Source organism: Rhincodon typus, chromosome 14 (genome assembly GCF_021869965.1).
Source record: "Rhincodon typus isolate 14 chromosome 14, sRhiTyp1.1, whole genome shotgun sequence".
Lineage (NCBI taxonomy): Eukaryota > Metazoa > Chordata > Chondrichthyes > Orectolobiformes > Rhincodontidae > Rhincodon > Rhincodon typus.
In genome coordinates, this window is record NC_063345.1 from 26,429,433 (window position 1) to 26,450,111 (window position 20,679).

At 40.7% G+C, this 20,679-nt stretch overlaps 1 protein-coding gene across 2 annotated transcripts in view; it reads left to right on the forward strand.

The window, feature by feature from the left end:
- Window positions 1-20,679, forward strand: part of LOC109914397 (glutamate receptor 3-like) — a 341,630-nt gene that overhangs the window by 246,498 nt on the left and 74,453 nt on the right. For both annotated transcript variants that reach the window (XM_048605151.1, XM_048605152.1), the window contains exon 12: window positions 15,709-15,907. In XM_048605151.1, the coding sequence (XP_048461108.1) occupies window positions 15,709-15,907 (199 nt within the window). The remainder of the gene's footprint in view (window positions 1-15,708; window positions 15,908-20,679) is intronic.

Here is a 20,679-nt window from a genome sequence, read left to right on the forward strand (position 1 = left end):
TGGTACAATGTGCTTTATAATCAGATCAACATCTATTTAGCATTTGTTACTTCAGCCGCATTGCTTTTATTTGATTTGCCAAATGTTTCATTAATTTTCCTACTTGTCCAACAACACATGCTGTAAGATAAGCCTTTGTTGGGGTGATGTTGTCTTTCAGACAGTATCCACACTGAACAATGATGGAAAGACATGATCAGAAATGCTTGTGGAAAAATTTGAATTGACTCACCTTATGTGTCTTCCTCTCAGAAAACCAAAAATTTATTTGACTAGTTTTATTTTAAGAATGTTTTCAATGACTGGCTAGTACAAATATTGGCAATGGCCGTGGTCTTGAATGAAAGATGATGTCTCTCCCTCCCATCAGCAAGTCTAGTGTGTATTATCTCAACTATGGCAGCAGCTCAATATAATGCAAGAAGCAACAGCTGCACAGGATATAACAGAATAATTATAAACACAATTATTCTTATGGTCCAGTGAAAGGCACACATCATATTACAATAATATGCATTGTGCAGATAGTAACAAAATCAGTGAAATGATATGTGTGATGCCATCAGTGTTTTGCATTTGCTTGTGTGAACATTGCTTTTTGCTGTGAAATTGATGGTTCAGTGCCAATATATGTTATGAATGAGGAAATGTTTTTTAAGATCCATCATCTTGCCCCATGTTGTGCCTATAGATTTGAGAAAATTGTGCATCTCCTTAAGGGCCTTAATTAACTGGATGTAGTCTATCAAAGCTTAACTGATGAAAATATGTACCCACAAAACAACACAAGCTCTTCAGATAACAAAGAGCTCTGAAAAATAAAGCAGGATTTTAGATACCATTTGGGTTCCAGCTGTTTTGGTGACAAGTCTTAGATCATCTCTCCTGTCCAGCACATTGCCCCATAACAATTTAATTTTCAATGTCTTAAGTGATCAGGTGAGAGCTCCACGCCCTTGGAGGAATCCAGCCTCCAACAGCTGTTGAACAATCAAATGGTGGGGAGGTTGCTCTCTGTTTGCAGGGTCCTAAGAGCAGTGGCAAACTATAGAATTCTCCATTTACTATCAGCCCATTATACAATGGAAGGGCACTGGGATGCAAAGACTTTGATCCAATTGTATCTGTACTTTTCCTTTATCATGAACTAAAAGTAAGGAGCATAGACAACTATCATCCATAGCTAATCAAAAGATATAGGCTAATGAATCAGGTTAATCCTTCATATGTAGGACACCTTCTTAGGAACCAGATAAGTATCTCATATAATGTCAGAATACAGAGGGTCAGAAGGCAGGGGACAGCAGTGTCATTTATTATATGGTTGATATTGTGAAAGTGGTGAGATCAGCAGCTTCAGTAAAGATCAGGAGAGAATTAGAGACTGAGTGGCTAACTCTATATTGCCCATTCTACATTATTATTCAAGGTCAAATTACCCCCCAGTTAAGATTTTGTTCATTTTTCTCACTAATGTAACATTGTAAAGGCCATTGATAAAAATTTACATGACTGCAAGTTGGTGATCAATATTAATTATGCCTGATACTCAAGTGAATGTTGTGTCTGCCAATACATGGCAGATAATCCAACTAAATAGTTTTGCACATAAAACCATAAGATACACGAGTAGAAGCAGGCTGTTCAGCCCATTGAGTCTGTCCTGCCATTCAGTGACATCATGGCTGATCCTCAACTCCACATTCCTGATACCTTTCACCATGCCCCCTGCAGAGAGACACAAATAGTTTTTTTCCAGAATGCCAAACAAATGTTACTTCATGGCCAAGGCACAAATCTCCATGCAAAGTTGCGAGGGTGAATTTTCCTGGCTCCTCACTGGTAAACAGATACAGGATGGCGCAAAATAGGGTACTGACCCTAAAGCTTACCCATTACACCCAAGTTAGGTGTTTCAGGCCATCGTTATGATGTCTCGAGGTCTCCAGATCTCCTAGCAGGCTCTTACACTGAGCAACAGATGTGATGAAAGGAGCTGACAAGGCCTCTGTTTGTGGTCTTGCTTACTTCTCATGGGCCATTTAATAACCATTGGAGAACAGACAGAAGGCCTCCAGTCAAAAATATGATTGGATCCTGAAAATAGATAGGCCCGTTAACCTATCAGCCTTCTTCTGGTTCCAGCCTGACTTCCCTAAACTTTGGATCTGAGGATGCTCCAGACAAAAAGCTACCTATCAATTGCTTGGAACAGCCTAGAAATAAATATCTCTTGTACATGTCTACAAGAAAGTGAGGCAGTATTAATCCTTCCTGACCATTACTGTAGCAGCCGGGTTAGCACCTTTTGTAGCCACACAACTGTTTTTCAGGAGAACCTAGAAATTCAGAGCATCATAAAGTGGGGCAGAGGCTAATAATCGCAGATGCAACCTTGCACAATGTGTTTCCTAGAGCAAAGGTGAGGAAAACCAGCCATACAACATTCAGTGAAGAGGTTCTTATCATCTGCAAGATGGATCTTAGATTCTTGAACACTTGAACACTTTTGCCTCTTTCCTTGAGATGGCTCAGACGATGTGGTATGCATCACCTGGGACTGGTTAGCAAAACTTGAGTAACCTGCCGGGAACTCCCTTTAATTCTGGAAGGACACGTGGATAGCTGTTTTAAATTCCTTTAACAGCAAGTACTTTGTGCAGTTTACATCAGACACGGAAGCACATAAACAGGCTGTCAAGGTGCCACCATTTTTTCAGGGTAATCCTCCTCAACTGAAGAAGCCAAATATGTCAAAGGTTTATCTAGCACCCAGTTTTCCTGCCAATTAGTAACCATTTGCGTTTCTTGTAGGAGCAGGCAAGGTGCATAAAGTTACTGCATTATAAATCAGGAACACAATGCCCTAAAAAATTGATCTCTGGCACAAAATGCCCATGGGAGTTTTAATTACTGTAAGATTAGTGCTCTGCAAGAGGCTCCACAGTATTCCTTACGCAAGATCAACATGCTATATATATCCCAGACCTGCCTTGTTCACAATACGTACATTTTTATGGGCAACCAGTGACTGGCTTATTGCTGCTTCTCTGTCCTTAAGTTTAAAACTGTAGGTCTCCTGTCTCTATAATCATAGCACCCGAAGATCATATAAGCACTGAAAGAAGCCATTTAGACATTAGTGCCTACGGCTCACTGAGTTGCCAACCCATCCATCAAAATGAGCTACCTGTCTGCCCACAATTTATCCATTTCTTGAAATTGCATTATAGTCATTTTTCTCAAGCACAGTCATTTATTCGTTTTCCTGTTGCAAATCAGCTGAAAGAATTTTTTTAATATCTTCATTATGGATGAATTTCTGTTGGGTGTTCTCCCAATCATGGCCCTAACTTGAAGGAACTCATAACAAATCCCTGACCAACATCTATTTGAAACCCTATGATTAAACTCATTTTGATTGTGAGTGGTTTGCTGGTGTGTAGATTGTATATTTGCTTTTGACTGCCCAAAATGCTGAATTCATAGCCTTTTGATATGAGGAGTCAGTTGATTTCCCAACAGGGAAGATTCATCCTTGGATGTTCACCATATGCTCCCAATTGATTAGAACAAGTGGAAGTTTTGAGAGCATTTCAAGCATCCATCCACCTCTTAGCTGAAAGACATGTCTAACTTGGAAAGACTGTGAGAATAATGTAAAACAATATCAAATACAGATATAAAGGTGAACATTACGATAAGTAGGGTGCATGAAATTACACAAGTTAAGAACAAGTAAACAAATATGTTCACCTATAAGGCATTAGATTGTAGTATAAGTTATCAAGGAAAGACATTGGAAGAGGTGTCATAAATTGTTTCAAGAGGCAAGTGAATGCTTTTCGGGAAAAGTTGTAGATAAATACAGTTGAACAGTGAAAAGGGCTTTTTTGGGACATGTTAATCTTTTCTTGTTCGTAATTCTTTTGAAAATCTTCATTTTAATTCATTATTCTGAAAATAATCTGGAAAAAGTAAGTTTGTTTCATTTTTTATGAAGTTTATATATTACCATGATGCTGTATTGCATATTGTATTACACATTGCTCAAGGACTGGTGTGGGAGAAACAGGTTCGAATTCATGGGACATTAACACCAGCACAGGGGGAAGGAGAGAGTTTTTCCGATGGGACATTGACACGAGTACAGGGAGAAGGAGGGAGTTTTTCCGATGGGACAGGCTGTAGGTGAATCATGCTGGGACCAGAATCCTGGCAAACCCAGATAAGGAGACAACTATGAAAAGCAGGGTGCAGTCAATGCAGGACTTAGGGTGTTCTACACAGATGCGCGTAGTATACAAAACAAGGTAAGTGAGCTTGTGGTGCAGAATAAAATTGGCAGTTATGATGTTGTGGGTATCGCAGAGACGTGATTGCAACAGGATCAGGGCTGGGAACTAATTATCCAAGGATATGTGTCCTATCGAAAGGACAGGCAGATGGGCAGAGGGGCCAGGGTTGCTAGTTTGTAAGAAATGAAATGAAATAAAATTAGTATCCAGAATTGATACAGACTCAGAAGACATAGAATCTGTGCGAGTACAGTTGACGAACTACAAAGGAAAAAAGACCTTGATGGGAGATATGTACAGGCCTTCTGGTAGTGGTCAGGATGTGGGGAAGAAACTAAATCTGGAGATCGAAAAGGCATGTAAGAAAGGCATGGATACAATAACCATGGGGGATTTCAACATGCAGGTAGACTGGGAAAATCAGGTTGGTAGCGGAACTCAGAAAAGGAATTCATGGAATGTCTACGTGGTTTTATTTGGTGCAGCTTGTGGCAGAGTCCACTAGGGAACAGGCAGTCTGGATTTAGTGATGTGTAATGAAACACACTTGATTAGGGAGCTTAAGGTGAAGGAACCCCTAGGGGCAGTGACCATAAAATATCTGTAAATAATAACGCCGCTAAAGCTAATGTAGATACATACAGAAGCTCTGAGGATACACTCTATTCTGGCATCCACATAAAACTGAAAGTAAAAGAAAGTTATGATTTTTTTGATATTCAAACTCTCGGATGCAAAGAGGAAGCCAAAGCAGGGATGTTTTATGATAAATGTTTGTTCTTTTCTGAATTATACTTTTCACATTAATACATTGAATGATGATTAATATTATTATAGATTTTGTATAACACGTAATTTTATGTAAGACTAGCAGCAAACAGACTTTGTGTAAATTAAGCATTTTAAGATTAACTATAAAGTTGGAAGATAGATGGGAGATTACTTCCTTGGGTATTTATCTTTTACCGAAGCACAGAACAATACACCAAGAAAAGAATCAAAGGTGCTTCCATGGGATATAGAGTAAGAAAAACAGTTTATTAACCATGTATTTTATGTTTTTTAATAAACTAACTCATTATCATTTCATCCCATGCTTGCATTGAAAATTTTTCTCAAGGTATGCATTTACTTTATTTTTATCTATTCACTCATCACTCACATTTTTATGCAATTGTTCCATCATTTTTTAAATGCAAAATTAGCTCATTGCATTGAAAAAAGTATTGTCATCAAGGCATTACTGTCTATTTCTCAATAGTTTCTACATTCTTCCCATTTGAAGATTATCTGAATACCATAATATATTCAGTTAGCTAGTTCAATGAGGCAATACTTCCCATCAAGAGTCCATTACTGTTAGGGCAGAGCAAAGGTTTACTTCACGATAAAATACATCTTGTGAAAATCGAGCTTTTATTGTTTTGCTCGTTGGTATGTAGACTTCCTAAATATAGCTAAAATGTGTGATGATGTATTTCAAGGATTGCCAGCCCTATCTGAGATTCAAATGTGGTTTAGAAACAAACACTACTACTCAATCATAGCTCTATGAGCCACAGAATCAGCTAGCCTTGAACATCCGGAATTTGTTTCCGATGGACATGGATGAGCATAATAATGTAGTGGCTATAATACTGAACTACTAAACCAGAGACTTGGAATGAAGATCTGGCAATGAACTAGGGAATTTAAATGCAGCTCATTAAATAAATCTGGAATAAAAAGTTAGTGTTGCTAATGGTAAACATGAAATTATGTATTGTAGTTAAAAATCCATCTCTAAGACTGTTAGGTGACACCAGATCAGCAACAATGAGTGTATCTCTTAACTTCCTTTTAAATGTTCTAGCCAGCCCCTCAGTTATGGCAGATAACCCTGTACCTAATCAGAATAAAGTCAGACTCACCACTTGACGTCAATCAGTGTACTCAGCTGGGAGCATAAGCAAATGTAAGCAGAGCTTCCCCACAAGCTAGTCAAGGAAAAGTATGAGATTATCATACTCCTAGAGTCAGCCCTTTCAGCCAAATTCCCGTTGCATTCCCTGAAATCACCATCAAGAGCTGGTAGGGTGACAGTGGTTTGCTGCGAGGAGGGATTAACCACGGGATTCATCAATATTCACTCAGAACCCGATGAATTGTCGTGGCATTAGACCTAACATAGGCAAGAAAGCCACTTTGTTGCAGCTGATGAGTCAAGTCCCCTCCTTGTTGAACACCACTTGTGGAAGAAGGACTTTACATAGCAAGAGCATAGAATGATCTCTGGGTAGAGGTCTACAACATTCATCACCAAGGATGGCTAGTTAACACCGCAACTGACTGAACTGCTGAAGATCCTCAAGAGCAAAGCTGGATAAATTTTTGCAGATGTGAGAGATTCAACACAAGAGACAAGGCTACTTGACCTCGTCATCACCAACATCCTCAAAACAATGGGTCTCAGCAGAAGAACACCACAATCTGTAACTTTGTGGCCCTACATATTCCTCATTCCGCTGTTATCAAGCCAGGAGATTAGACCTTGTTCAGTGAGGAGCGTAGACAAGCATACCAGAAATAGCTTCAGCCACGCCTAAGGAGGAGTAACCAGTCCAGTGAAGCTACTACACAGGATGATATCTATGTTAAATAGCAAAGCAACTCATGGCCCAGGCTTCTGGATTACTGGTGCAATAATATAACCACTGTAGACATTGAAGTGATCCTAAAAACAACAGATCAAAGCTGTAGTCACACTTCATCATTTTGTAAATGATGGTGGACAATTAAACAAGTAAAAGGAGGAGGAGGCTGCAAAAGCATCTCTATCCTAAACAATTGCAAATACAAGCTCTCAAGTGCAGAAGAAAAAGAAAGAATTTGCAACATTGTAATGCATGTTCATTTCAACTGCTCAGCAACCAGCCAGCACCAACCACATAGTTGTTTGGCTGGATGCAAGATAAAGGAATTGATATTGTGAGTGGGTATTACCACTAAATGCTCGCCTGTGATGCTTAAAACCAACCTGCATAAAGGGTCAGTTCACTGTGACTGAAACCACTGACACGGACACAAGGACGTATGTGCAAACACATAAATTAGGAATAGGAGTCAACTATTTGACTCCTTGAGCCTTCTCTGTCATTCAGTATGATCATGGCTGATTGGATTACTATACCTATCCTTGATTATCTTTCACTTCGTTGCTTATCAAGAATCTATCTACCTCTGCCTTAAAAATATTCAAGAATACTGCTTTCTTCACCTTTTGTGGAAGAATTCCAAAGTTTCAAAATATTCTGTGAGTTTTTTTTATGTAAATGGTGACTCCTTATTTTGAAGCAGTGATCCCTTGTCCCAGTTTTTCTCATAAGAGGAAGCATCCTGACCTGGGAAATATTGATGGATAGCAGAACATGGAAAAGAATGGGATCAAAGTTTCCAAACGGTGCAGTAGAGATGGTGGAGGGAGAGTTGGAAAGGTTGAAAGACATCTTGTATCTGCAGGAAACCTTCCAGATATACACTTGCCTATTATTGGTGTGAGACGTTAGCATATGATACGAGCCCAGAGAACCCGAATACAGCGCTGCAAGAATCTCAAAAATCTCACAAATGGTCACGATCAGCAAATGAGGCTTCCAGTACAATTTCCTACCAGTTGCACAAGTAGACTCTCACTGTTCAATTTACTCCAGCACCATCATTTGTACTAAAAATGTCATCGATCAGTTATTTTATCTGAGATTTATATGCTCCTCATATTACTCAAACCTGTTGCATGTCTTACAGCTTGCACACAATGCCAGTTAGTCAATATCATCCAAACAAATTTCACGACATCCACTGATGTCAATTTTATACGACTTTGATTTTTAATTCTATTCAGGTGGTGAGCACTATTTAGAGATTCACTTGGTTGTTGGATTAGAGGTGCATAATATGTCTTTGTAAATAAAAGCTTGTAGGTGTATGAAGATTAAGCTCCCTATCTATCTTTTGCTGCCTGGTTATATGGAGATGTAACAACTGACACACTTCCCTCTTCTCTCATGCAAAAAGGAGTGTGCACAACCAAAGGCAGCAGGAGCGGGCAGGGGCCAGAATATGTGCACATGCATATCCTAACCCCCATGGAGGAGATAGCCTTTATGAGGATATCATTTGGTGAGACAGAGGCCATGGACAGAGATGGGACTGAATCCATCAACGCGATGGTATCCTCATGGTTATTCCTGCCTTCTAAGTTCCCATTTATCGCTCATCCCACGTTCACCTAATCTTTTAGCTGCAAATAGTGTAACCATGCATCTCGTGCCTAACCATCCCTCCCAAACCCTAGCTTGCTAACCTGCTACCACAGGGAGGTAGCAAGGACTGCAGATACTGGAAGTCAGAGTTGATAAAATGTGGAGCTGGAGGAGCACAGCAGGTCAGACAGCATCAGAGGAGCAGGAAAGTCGATGTTTCGGGTCAGGACATTCATTTTTTTTCCTGTATCCTTTCAGCTACTCAAGAGGTACAGGGCACAGAGGAACAGCATGAAGACAGCCATGATAAAAATGCATCGTCACTCAATTTCACACTTGCAGCCATCAGCTCAGATACTGACAATTGATACAATTCACCAAGGCTCCTCGGACAGCAGCTTTGAAATCCACAATCTCTACCATCCAGGACAAAGGCAGCAGATACGTAGGAACACAGTCACCCGTAAAGCACATACCATCCTGTCATAAACCATATCATCGTACCCTCACTGTCATTGCTTCAAAACGCTGGAACTCCCTTCCCAACAGAATTGTGGGTGTGCGTACACCACATAGACTACAGTAGTTCAAGAAAGAGCTCAACATCAGAACAATTACGGGAAGGTGATGGCATAATAATAATGTCACTGCATCAGTCATCCACAGGTCCATACTCCGTGGACAAGGGTTCAAATATTACTACGATAGCTGGAGGAGTTTAAAATTCAACTGAGAAAACCTGATATTGAAATCTAGTCTCAATACTGATGACATAAAACCCATCTAGTTCATTCTTGTCCTTTAGAGATGGAAATCTGCCATGCCTACCCAGTTTAGCCTGCATGGGACTTCAGACCCGACAACAATGTGGTTAACTCTTAGCTGCCATCTTAAAAAGACAGCATATCACTCAGTACAAGGGCAGTTAAGGATGGGCAATGCTCACATCCTATGAGTGTTTTTTTTTTAGTTACAGATAGGCAGGAAGTGCATAGTTTAGAGGAGAGCATTGAGGTTGGATCTGCATGAAGTGATGCATTATGCTCAAATGGACTGTAGGCAGCATGAGGGTAAGGGACATGGTCCCACTGGAGTTTAGAATAATGAGGAGTGATTTGATCCTGACAAAGTAGGTGTAGAAAACATGTTTATTGTTGTGGGTGAGTCCAGAAGTAGCGGACGCTGTTTTAATATTAGGGATCGCCCTTTTAGGACCAAGATGAAGAAAATTCTTTTCTCTGAAGACGCTGCACAACTTTGCATCTCAGGAGGTGGTGGAGCTGGGGTCATTGAACACTTTTAAGGCAGAGGTGGACTGATTCTTGTTATACAAGGAATCAAAGATCATTCAGGGTAAATGGGTATGTGGCACTTGGAACACCAACAGATCAGCCATGATCTTATTGAATGTTGGAGCAGGCTTGAAGGGCTGAATAGCTTACTTATGCCCTAATTTATATGTTCACAGGAACCAGCTTACTGGTTAGTAAGCTTGCACAGGGACACTGTTACACAGGAGTCCTATGCACATATTTTCCAACATGAACCAAATGATTAACTCTATATGAACACTTGTGAACCCAATCATGATGCAGAATTTGGTGGCCAATATTACAGCTTTCATCGCAGGACAAGCTGTGAAGCAATCATAGTTATTGATTATTTTGTACACAGGAGCTTGCAGAGTGTCACAGCTGTCCTTCACCCGAGGTGCCACCCTGGGGGCATGGCAGAAGTTCCATAAAATGCAAACCGGCTGAATAGCGAGAGAATACTACTTCTGATGTCTATCAATGTCCTGAAGGTGACCAGTGAATTAGACCAACCTTACAAATACCGTGGCTCCAAAGGCAAGCCAGACACTAGGAATTCTGCAGTGCGGAACTCGCCCCAAAATTCCCCAAAGCCTGTCAACTATCCACAGGTCAGGAGTGTAATGGAATACTCTCCACTTGCCTGGATGAGTGTAGCTCCAACTACAATCAAAGCTGTCACATTAAACATGAATGAGAGGCCCACTTGTTTAGCACCTCATTTATCAACTTCAGTATTCATTTCCTCCTCCACCATCAACACATGGTGCATCAATTACAGTATGCACTGAAGCAACTCATCAAGCCTTCTTTGACAGCACCTTCCAAACCTGCAAACTCTACCAACTGGAACAACAAGGGCAGTGAACACCGAGCATCACCACCATCTGCAAATTTCCCTCCAAAGCACAGACCACCACAGATTTGAAACTACATTGCCATTTCTTCACTGTCGCTCAGTCAAAATCCCTGGGATTCATTTGTTGACAGGACTGTTGGTGTACCTATCCCCTATGGGCCACTGTTCAAAAAAAGCAACTCTCCACCACCTTATCAAGGCCAATTAAGGATGGGCAACAAATGCTGGCCAAGCCAATGAAGCTCACACCTCATAAAAGAATAAATTAAAAAATGAAAATATTCCAGATATGGATAATATAGACGATGTGAAATAAACAGATCTCCCTACCAGCTCTGCCACTTTTCTTGCTGTTGCCTAAGACCCAGACAGTTGTTTCTGCTGCTGACATGGTAGAATCTGCAACGTCCTTTCTAGACCCCAAAGTGCTCAAGGTCATCCTCCAAAGCAATCAGCATTCTTCCTGCCTGATATTGAGCAGCCTTCTACTAGCTGTGCTGGAATAGCCCTGTCTAGAATCACTAGGTCAGGCAAAAACACACCAGAAGACAAGCATGAAGAGAATTGAACAGTGGTGATTAGTTTGGATATTTTGACTTATAAACTTGGCTTAGAATATTCATTTTGTTGTCACTTTTACTTCTGCATTGTATTGAGTAGACTCTGATGCTCAGTTACAGAGGAAAGGCAGTACCTGGAATTTTTTGTGAATGGGGAATTGGGGTTGCAATCACTAGTCTCAGTCAGTTCTTGGATAACTCATCATGGATACCATATCTGGAAGGAAGTGTCAAGGTTGCCTCATCCTTTCTTCTTCCATATTTTCCTCCTCCTCTCACTCATATTCCTTCTCTTCAGCTGTATCCATACAGTCATTTACCAGGCTTGTCCCCTCACAATGGTCAGACCATGATCAATTTTACACAAGCTGTTGCAAATAGTCCAGGGATCCTTCATAAAGATCCAGGCAGTGCACATATTATTTCAGCATATTAGTGGGCTCCTCTATCAAACTTTGCGTGGCTACATGGTTTTCAAGGTGCACATGCTGCAGTGAAGAAGGCATTTTGTCCACTTGCCTTTATTGGTCAATGTACTTAATATAGGAACAAAAACAAAGTTGCTGGAAAAACTCAGCAGGTCTGGCAGCATCTCAGAACCAGTTCTGAGTTAGGGTCACCGGACCCGAAACGTTAACTCTGTTTTTTTCCTTCACAGATGCTGCCAGACCTGCTGAGCTTTTCCAGCAGCTTTGTTTTTGTTCCTGATTCACAGCATCCGCAGTTCTTTCGGTTTTCACTTAGTATAGGAGTTGGGAGATCACGTTACGGCTGTACAGAACATTGGCTCGGCCACTTCTGGAGTACTGCGTGCAATTTTGGTCTCCTTCCTATAGGAAAGAATTTGTGAAACTAGAAAGGGTTCAGAAAAGATTTACAAGGATGTTGTCAGAGGTGAAACGTTTGAGCTATGGGAAGAGGCTGAATAGGCTGGGGCTATTTTCCCTGGGAGTGTCAGAGGCTGAGGGGTGACCTTAGAGGTTTATGAAATCATGAGGGGCATGGTTAGGGTAAATGGACAAGGTCTTTTCCCCAGGGTGAGGAAGTCTGAAACTAGAGGGTGTGGGTTTAAGGTGAGAGGGGAAAGATATAAAAGGGACATAAGGGGCAATTTTTCACACAGACCGTGGTGCATGTATGGAATGAGCTGCCAGAGGAAATGATGGAGGCTGGTACAATTACAACATTTAGAAGACATCTGGACGGGTATATGATAGGAAAAGTTTGGAGGGGTATGGGCCAAACACTGGCAAACGGGACTAGATTTATATAGGATATCTGGTCAGCATGGATGAGTTGGACTGAAGGGTCTGTTTCTGTGCTGTTTATCCCTATGACTCTATGTGTGTATAGGTGGCATACTGGAGCTATCAGCCTTATGGATTGCAGATAGCTTTGTCACCCAGCAGTCACTTTTTGTTTGCTGTGGTTGCTCAAGTATAGCTGGCACGGTGGATTCTGGCAGAGGAAGGCATAATGACTGCTGCCAAGGTACCAGATGTTTGACCTGCGTGATGCACTGTTTATACACCAGCTGAACTTTGAGGTACTAGAATCCTTTTCAATTCCAACGTAGAACAGAATTGTTCGCACCATAAAATCAATGTGTGTGCAATCGATAGCATCCTGCCCTGTGGGGAAATCTCTAATCCTAATAAAGCTACTTGCTCACTTTGCCTACTGGATTCTGAATGATGTATGGTTGCTTCTCATTGGGTAGAATTTTGATGACCTCTCAGATAAGCACTGGATAGCAAACTATGAGATGTTGCTGATATCTTCAGCTCCAGCCTAGAAGGAGCCAGACACATAAAATTTCCTTGCCAATATACCCTTCACAGATTGCTAATATGAGGACCGTGACCGGCTCTGAGGTTGGGATTAAGGCTGTAACAGGCAGCAGATTTCAATGAGGATATCCCTACTGAAGAGAAGAAGTCTCATACTTTCTTTTTACCAAGTTCCAGATAAATTCAGCTTCAGCTGTCTGACACCCCCCCATACCCTACTGAAAGGACTTCACTTCTCTTCCTCTCTCTGCTTCCAGCAGCCTATCCTGCTCTGTGTACCAACTGTTCATTCTCTGACCCATGTTGTACTACAAGGGACATATATTTAATGGACTCATACCAGGAACCAATTAGTTTGCGTGGAAACATTGTTGTTAGCCAAAGTTGTTTCAGCACTTTTACCACCACCACCTGTAGTGTTAAAACTTGAAAGTACAATAGAAAACACGAAATACTTGGAGAATCAGAACAACAGCTACAAGAAGTCAACAACTACTAATTGTTAACTAGGTGATGGCCCCTTAAACAGTGGGAGTTCCTCACTGCTGCTGAAAATGTGTTCACTGTGCCAGGAACAGAAACACTGTTAACTGGAATGTAGAGCTCTAAATTTGTGCCAAGTTAGCATTGTATGTTGATTTATGTCATCGTCTGCTTGTTCGACAGACTTCATTGAGTGCACTAATGCCCTCACCAACGTGATATCCATGATGATTTGCCCCAGTAAAAATTCTTAGCAAACTGTGAATGCCACTATTAAACTGTAAGCATATTCCAAACAGGGGTGTAAACAGTCTTCATTTCTCTTTGCCTTCGGATGTGAAGTAGTTAGATCAAACTCAAAACTCTATTTCTCTTTCTACAGATGCTGCCAGGCCTGCTGAGTTTCTCCAGCACTTTTTTTATTTCCCATTTCTTATCTACTAAGGATCTTCTGTTTAAATAGTCCCTTTTCCACAAACCATTAGTTACCAATCCTAATCTAACAGGATGCAAATATTTACTCTACCAATTCTTCTTGTTATTTTTTTCTGCACAACATTCTTACCAGAGTTCAGCTATCTTGTTCTTTAGTCCTTTTATTGTAATTCCCAGTTTAACCTTTCACTTGATCCTGAAATTTTAAACACTGCAGTGGAAACTAATCAATAATCCCTTCTAACCTTCCAATGTACATACAGCACTATGTTCTTTTGCATTTAATTTTTATTAGGCTTGTACATTAAATGACGTGTCTGCACTCTGGATTGAAACTCAGCTGTGCAGGCTCCTGGCAACATAATTCTGTAGCATTTTTTAAAGCATTTTTGCTAACTGTGAATGAAAGGGGAGTAATCCTTCTTTAACATTTGGAAATTGATTATTCAGTCAGTCTGTTACTTTTCCGAAATGTAATCCAATGACTGCTCTTCACTTTTCCCTGGAGTCCTCACAATAGGTGACAGAAATAATTTTCATTCAGAGCATTTTGCAAAATTAATTGATTATTTGGAATATGTAATAATATAACGTAAAAAGGCATATGATATAATTATGTTTATTAGCTGAGGCATAGAGTTTAAGAGCAGGGAGGTTATGCTAGAACATTTTTTAGGCCACAGCTAGAGTATTGTGTGCAGTCCTAGAATACACATTATAGTAGGAATGTGATTACACTGGAGAGGGTGCATAAGAGAATTACCGGGATGTTGCCTGGACTGGAAAGTTTCAATTATGAAGAGACATTAGACAGATTGGGATTATTTTCCCTAGAACAGAGGAGATTGAGAGGTACGAAATTATGAGTAGCATAGTTAGTGTAGACAGAAAGAAACATTTCCCTTAATGGAAGGAACAGTGGCTACAGGGCGTAGATTTAAGGTAAGGGGCAGAAAGTTTTTCACCCAAAGGGTGGTGAGAATCTGGAAATCACAGCCTGCAAGAATGGAAGAATGGAAACCCTCATAACATTTAAGAAGTATTTAGATGCTAGGGCATACAAGGGTATGGGCCAAGTGCTGGAAAATGGGATTAGAATAGTCATTTTTTACTGGAGTGGACATAGTGGGTCTAAGGGCCCTTTCCTGCACTGTTTGATCTCCATGATTCTATAACCAATCTCTCTCACAGTTCTCTATTGCTCAACAGTTTTACCAGGCTGTCAATATTTCTCTGTGTTTATTGAAGACAAAAAAAAATTGGTTGTGTAGTCATATGTTAATTTAAGTCTTCAAATTAGAATATTGCATTCAGACTTGCCGTGCTGTGATGTTCACTTGTAAAGTTCTGACTACATCTTGGATATTGTGTTCATCCCCTTATTTCTAATAGTTGAGTTGAATTTCAATCAGGTCCCTTGCAATATCCCTTCAATCCCCATGTTATCATCCACTGGAATGGCAAGAGAGAGTAGCAATATCTTAGCAATAACATATTTACTGCCAACACTAAGAAATGTGAACTTTGAACGGGCTCATTGAAGTTGCATAAATTTAGAAGTGTCTTATTAAGAGATTCATTTACTTTCAAGTGAGTCTGACTTTTTTTGTTTTTATTATTCTAATAATGATAAATAAATAGCTACATCTATTAAATTCAATCTCAGTTATTTGTCTTCTAATATAAATGTGACCGTTATTAAACCGCAGACCTTTCATTTTACGTTTAGATCCCTCTCTGGGCGAATTGTTGGAGGCGTCTGGTGGTTCTTCACTTTGATTATAATCTCGTCGTACACTGCCAACCTTGCTGCTTTTCTCACTGTGGAGAGAATGGTTTCTCCAATAGAAAGTGCAGAGGATCTTGCGAAACAAACAGAAATTGCCTATGGAACATTGGATTCAGGTTCTACCAAAGAATTTTTTCGAGTAAGTGCATTTCTTAGGTAGTATTTAATTGTCACTGCCATCTATAATGTAATTTTCTTATATAAAGGAATAATTGTTTTGTGGAATGAGGTATCCAGCTGTTAATCTGTTGCGAAGATACAATGATCTCACTTTGATGAACGCAAAATTTGGGTTGATTTTATTTAATGCTGCTGATGTGTTACCTTTCTCAGACATCTGCTAAGGTTATGTACAGTCAGTAATGTAGTTTACTTCCAACTTTTGCAATTTTGAATTCCTGTCACACTAAGTGGCTGATTCTAAGAAACATCTTACTTTGTAAATAAAATGGTTTTAAAAGAAAGCACCAGCCCTGAACATCTAGTTTTGACAGCACTGTTATTACATACCCTTGATGCATTGTTTGAAGTTTAGTAGTTTGAAGTTTAGCTCAGAGTTCATGGATTCTTGTTTGTTTATTGGATGAATTGCATATGCAAAAACAGTGGTGATGCAACTATAAGAGCAAATTTGCCTTTCCTTAGGGTGAGATGACAACTGATAAAGATTTTAATTTTCCTGCAGCATTATATCAACAGCATTAATGGCTATAATAAAAGCAAAATCTGGATTATGTCAACAACCATCTTTAATAGCACTGCCTCAATGTTCTGGACAGAATGTGAGCACACTGTTCCCTCTGCTTTGGCTTTGAGCTGATTTGCCAGGTCTGTGCTAGCTTGCCATTTGATTTTGAGGTAATAAGTTGTATGGCAAGTAACAGGGATTTCAGTGTCACTGTAGTGCAATTGAGGACGCTGAATGGCTACTCATTTTATGCTAATCTGTCTGGAATATTTCCCAACTCTGGCTCTGGGTTACTGAATGGCTTCAGCTTGTGAGATGTTTCTCTCGGTGCTTGAGTCTTCTGTTATGCTGATATATCTAAGTTAAATACCTACTTTATAGTCTGAGCATTTTCCCAATTTTTGTATCACAGTTTCCCAACTTTTTGGTTTTCACCACCCAGTGCAGATGATAATTGGTTTACAAAACACTGAAATTAAGGGTTTTTTTGCGAGTAAAACGATTTTTCAATGCCACAACAACAAAGTTACTGGAAAAGCTCAGCAGGTCTGGCAGCATCTGTGAAGAAAAAAATCAGAGTTAACATTTCGGGTCCGGTGACCCTTCCTCAGAAACGTTAGCTCTGATTTTTACTACACAGATGCTGCCTGACCTGCTGAGCTTTTCCAACAGCTTTGTTTTTGTTCCTGATTTACAGCTTCTGCAGTTCTTTCGGTTTTAAATTTTTCAACGCCGTCTTGCTGCCTCCACAAATTTCTGTATGCCTTTTGGCACGCAGAGGGTGTGTGCGTATATGGAATGAGCTGCCGGAGGAGGCGTTGGAGGCTGGTACAATTACAACATTTAAAAGGCATCCGAATGAGTATATGAATAGGAAGGGTTTAGGGGGATATGGGCCAAATGCCGGCAAATGGTACTAGATTAATTTAGAAGATCTGGCCAGCATGGATGAGTTGGACCGAAGGGTCTGCTTCCATGCTGTACATCTCTGTGACTCTAGCTTGGAAAGTCACTAGACGCAAGACAAAACACACATGTGCCTCTTCCAAAGTCAGGAACTCTATTGTGAGGACCACAGGAATATTCTAGAGCTTTCCATCTAAAGGGACTTAGCCAGTGCCAGTGAGAAGCACAGAATTACTTATAGAACATCTAGATTTCCCTCTTTAACTCTACTTTTGTGGACTCGAAAGGTTTTCTGTCCATTTCACAGGTGTAATAACGCAAACATTGATAGTTTCACCAGTGAGTTCGAGTAGGCAAAGCATTTAACTGTTATCAGCAGCTGAAAAACAGACAGCCATTGCTCCAAGAAGCAATGCTGCTAGGATTGCTGCAACATTTCAGGATTCTGACCTTGTAAGGCAGGTTTATAAAAATAGATTGCTGTTTGAACTGAGCAGAATTACTTACAAATCACTTGTACTTGCGCAAAATACCCTGCAAGATCTGTCAGGCAGTCGGCTCGCTAGATTTATACATTACGAATGAACAGTTATCTGCACTGTAATCTTGTGGAACACTTGACAATTTCTATGTCATCTACAGAAGTGGCAGAGGTCTAATTGGAAGTATCTCTCAATCATGTTAAATGCAAGTGACAGGCAAAATTTCAGTCAAAGAGTTGTAAGGAATATTGATGCTGGGTAGGACAATAAGGACAGATGAAACTATTTATTTAAGGCAAGTTTTAATTGTTATTGTGGTTATATAATTAGTAGTGATCTATATTTAAAATTGCTTTCTTATCCAACACACCAAACATAAAAGGCCAGATTTTCACTCCTGAGACAAGTGGGTTGAGTTAGGAAATAACCCACACTGGCCTAGGGAACAAGTGCCCCAAATGGCAGCTTCTTTGTTCTGAAGTTATGGTTGCAGATTGGAGTTAGGCCTGCTGCCCTGGATACCGATTGGAGGAAACCTCCTGGGCCAAGACAGACTATTTAAAAGATCCACCGTGATTCTCTGGGACTTCATTCCCAGTTATTTTGTTAAATATTCAGCTCCTGACCCTCATCCCTCACTCCCCATCACAACCCATGCCATTGATGCACCCACCCAACATGCCCATATCCCCTTGTAGCCCCAATGTTCACTCCCCTCATCCACACATTGGTCTCTTGCAGCCTCCAGGTGAGCTCACAATGAGCAATAACCCACAATCATCAAACTTTGCCCTTGTACCCTTTATGTAAACTCAGTTAATATCCACTACGCACAGACCTAAGGAGCCAAGTTGAGATTAAATAAAGATATAATTAATAATTGCAGTTTTCACTGTATTAAAAAACTCTCATTCGTGAAAGTCAATTTAGAACTTCAGAAGCCCCTCAAGTACCTAATCCCTTATGAACCAAACAGACTTGTATTCATTAACCTACAGCAAAGACAGCTAATACTTTAACAATCTCCTTGAGCCATCAATCCACCCATGGAATAATTGAAGTTTATAAAAAACATCTAAACATTATGTAAAGGAAATATACTAATAATAGCCTTTTAGTGCAAAACCTTGTCAACAAACGGCTATTTTAATTGTAAGCCTAGATTGCTTTACAACTCCCACTACACAGGGAAGCATTCTGTCACATTTTTAAGGAGCTGGGAATTTAAATTATTTCAGAGCTAGAGATTTTCAATTCTGTCTGACACTGGAAAACTTTCTTTTGAATTTTTAAAAGGTTGGAGTTTAAATAACTTGATAGCTTGACAGTTTTACAGATATTGTGCACCGTTTACAAGCATTTATGTCTTCTGCACAAATTTGTGATTCAGAACCTGCAGTAAAGGCCCTTGCTTGAGTGTAAATGATGAATGTTTGAACTCTATACTGAGTCTAAATGGTCCACATGAGTTCAGGTTTCATACTTATATGTATCATAGTCCACCCCCTTTCCCCTACCAGAGAAAATGAGATCTGTCTAATTTGGGAGTGGGGACAACTTCTAGATTCTTGTCCCACCTGCCACTTTGAAAGAGGAGAGACTTCACAAAAATCCAGCCATTAATATGAGGGACATTCACTTCGTAGTCTTAATCATTAGCAATGACCCTGAAATATTAGTAGACCTCCATATGGATGAAAAGGTCCCAAAACTAATTATTCCACTAAAAGATTTAAGTTGATTAGCCAAATTATTTCTGTTGATAACAATATGAAGTGGTTGGGCTGAATGGCCTGTTTCTTTGCCATATAGCTTTTCTAATACCAATGTCAAATTTTGGCAGAGTTAAGTTTGCAACTTGGGTGAGCTGCTTGAGAGATGATACTTTTTAAGGATAAAGTTACCATAAAATACATGTGCTAAACATTCAAATTCACACTTAAGGCCAAGGAAGTTATGGCATTTGTTTCAGATTAAAGTCAGGATGTAAATGAGAACAGAACAAATACACTTTAAAAGCGATGTTCAAACAAAAGGAGCATGGGGAATGGCAAAACATCATTAATCCACCCCTCTCACCCACTCCAACCTCTCCCCTGCAGAACGTGCAGCCCTCCGCTCCCTCTGCTCCAATCCCAACTTCACCATAAAACCCGCGGACAAGGGAGGCGCAGTTGTAGTATGGCGCACTGACCTCTACATCGCCGAGGCCGGACGCCAACTCTCCGACACCTCCTCCTACCGCCCCCTTGATCATGACCCCACCCCTGAGCACCAAACCATCATCTCGCAAACTATCCACAACCTCATCACCTCAGGTGACCTCCCACCCACGGCCTCCAACCTCATCGTTCCCCAACCGCACCGCCCGCTTCTATCTCCTTCCCAAAATCCACAAACCTGAATGCCCTGGTCGACCCATTGTCTCCGCCTGCTCCTGCCCCACCGAACTGATCTCCAACTATCTAGACTCCATTTTCTCCCCCTTGGTCCTGGAACTCCCTACCTATGTCCGTGACACCACCCACGCCCTCCACCTCCTCCAGAACTTCCAATTCCCCGGTCCCCAACACCTCATCTTTACCATGGACGTCCAGTCCCTCTACACCTGCATTCCCCATGCAGATGGCCTTAAGGCCCTCCGCTTCTTCCTGTCCCGCAGGCCCGACCAGTCCCCCTCCACTGATACCCTCATCCGCTTAGCCGAACTCGTCCTCACACTCAACAACTTCTCTTTCAATTCCTCCCACTTCCTACAGACAAAGGGGGTAGCCATGGGTACCCGCATGGGCCCAAGCTACGCCTGCCTCTTTGTAGGTTACGTGGAACAATCCC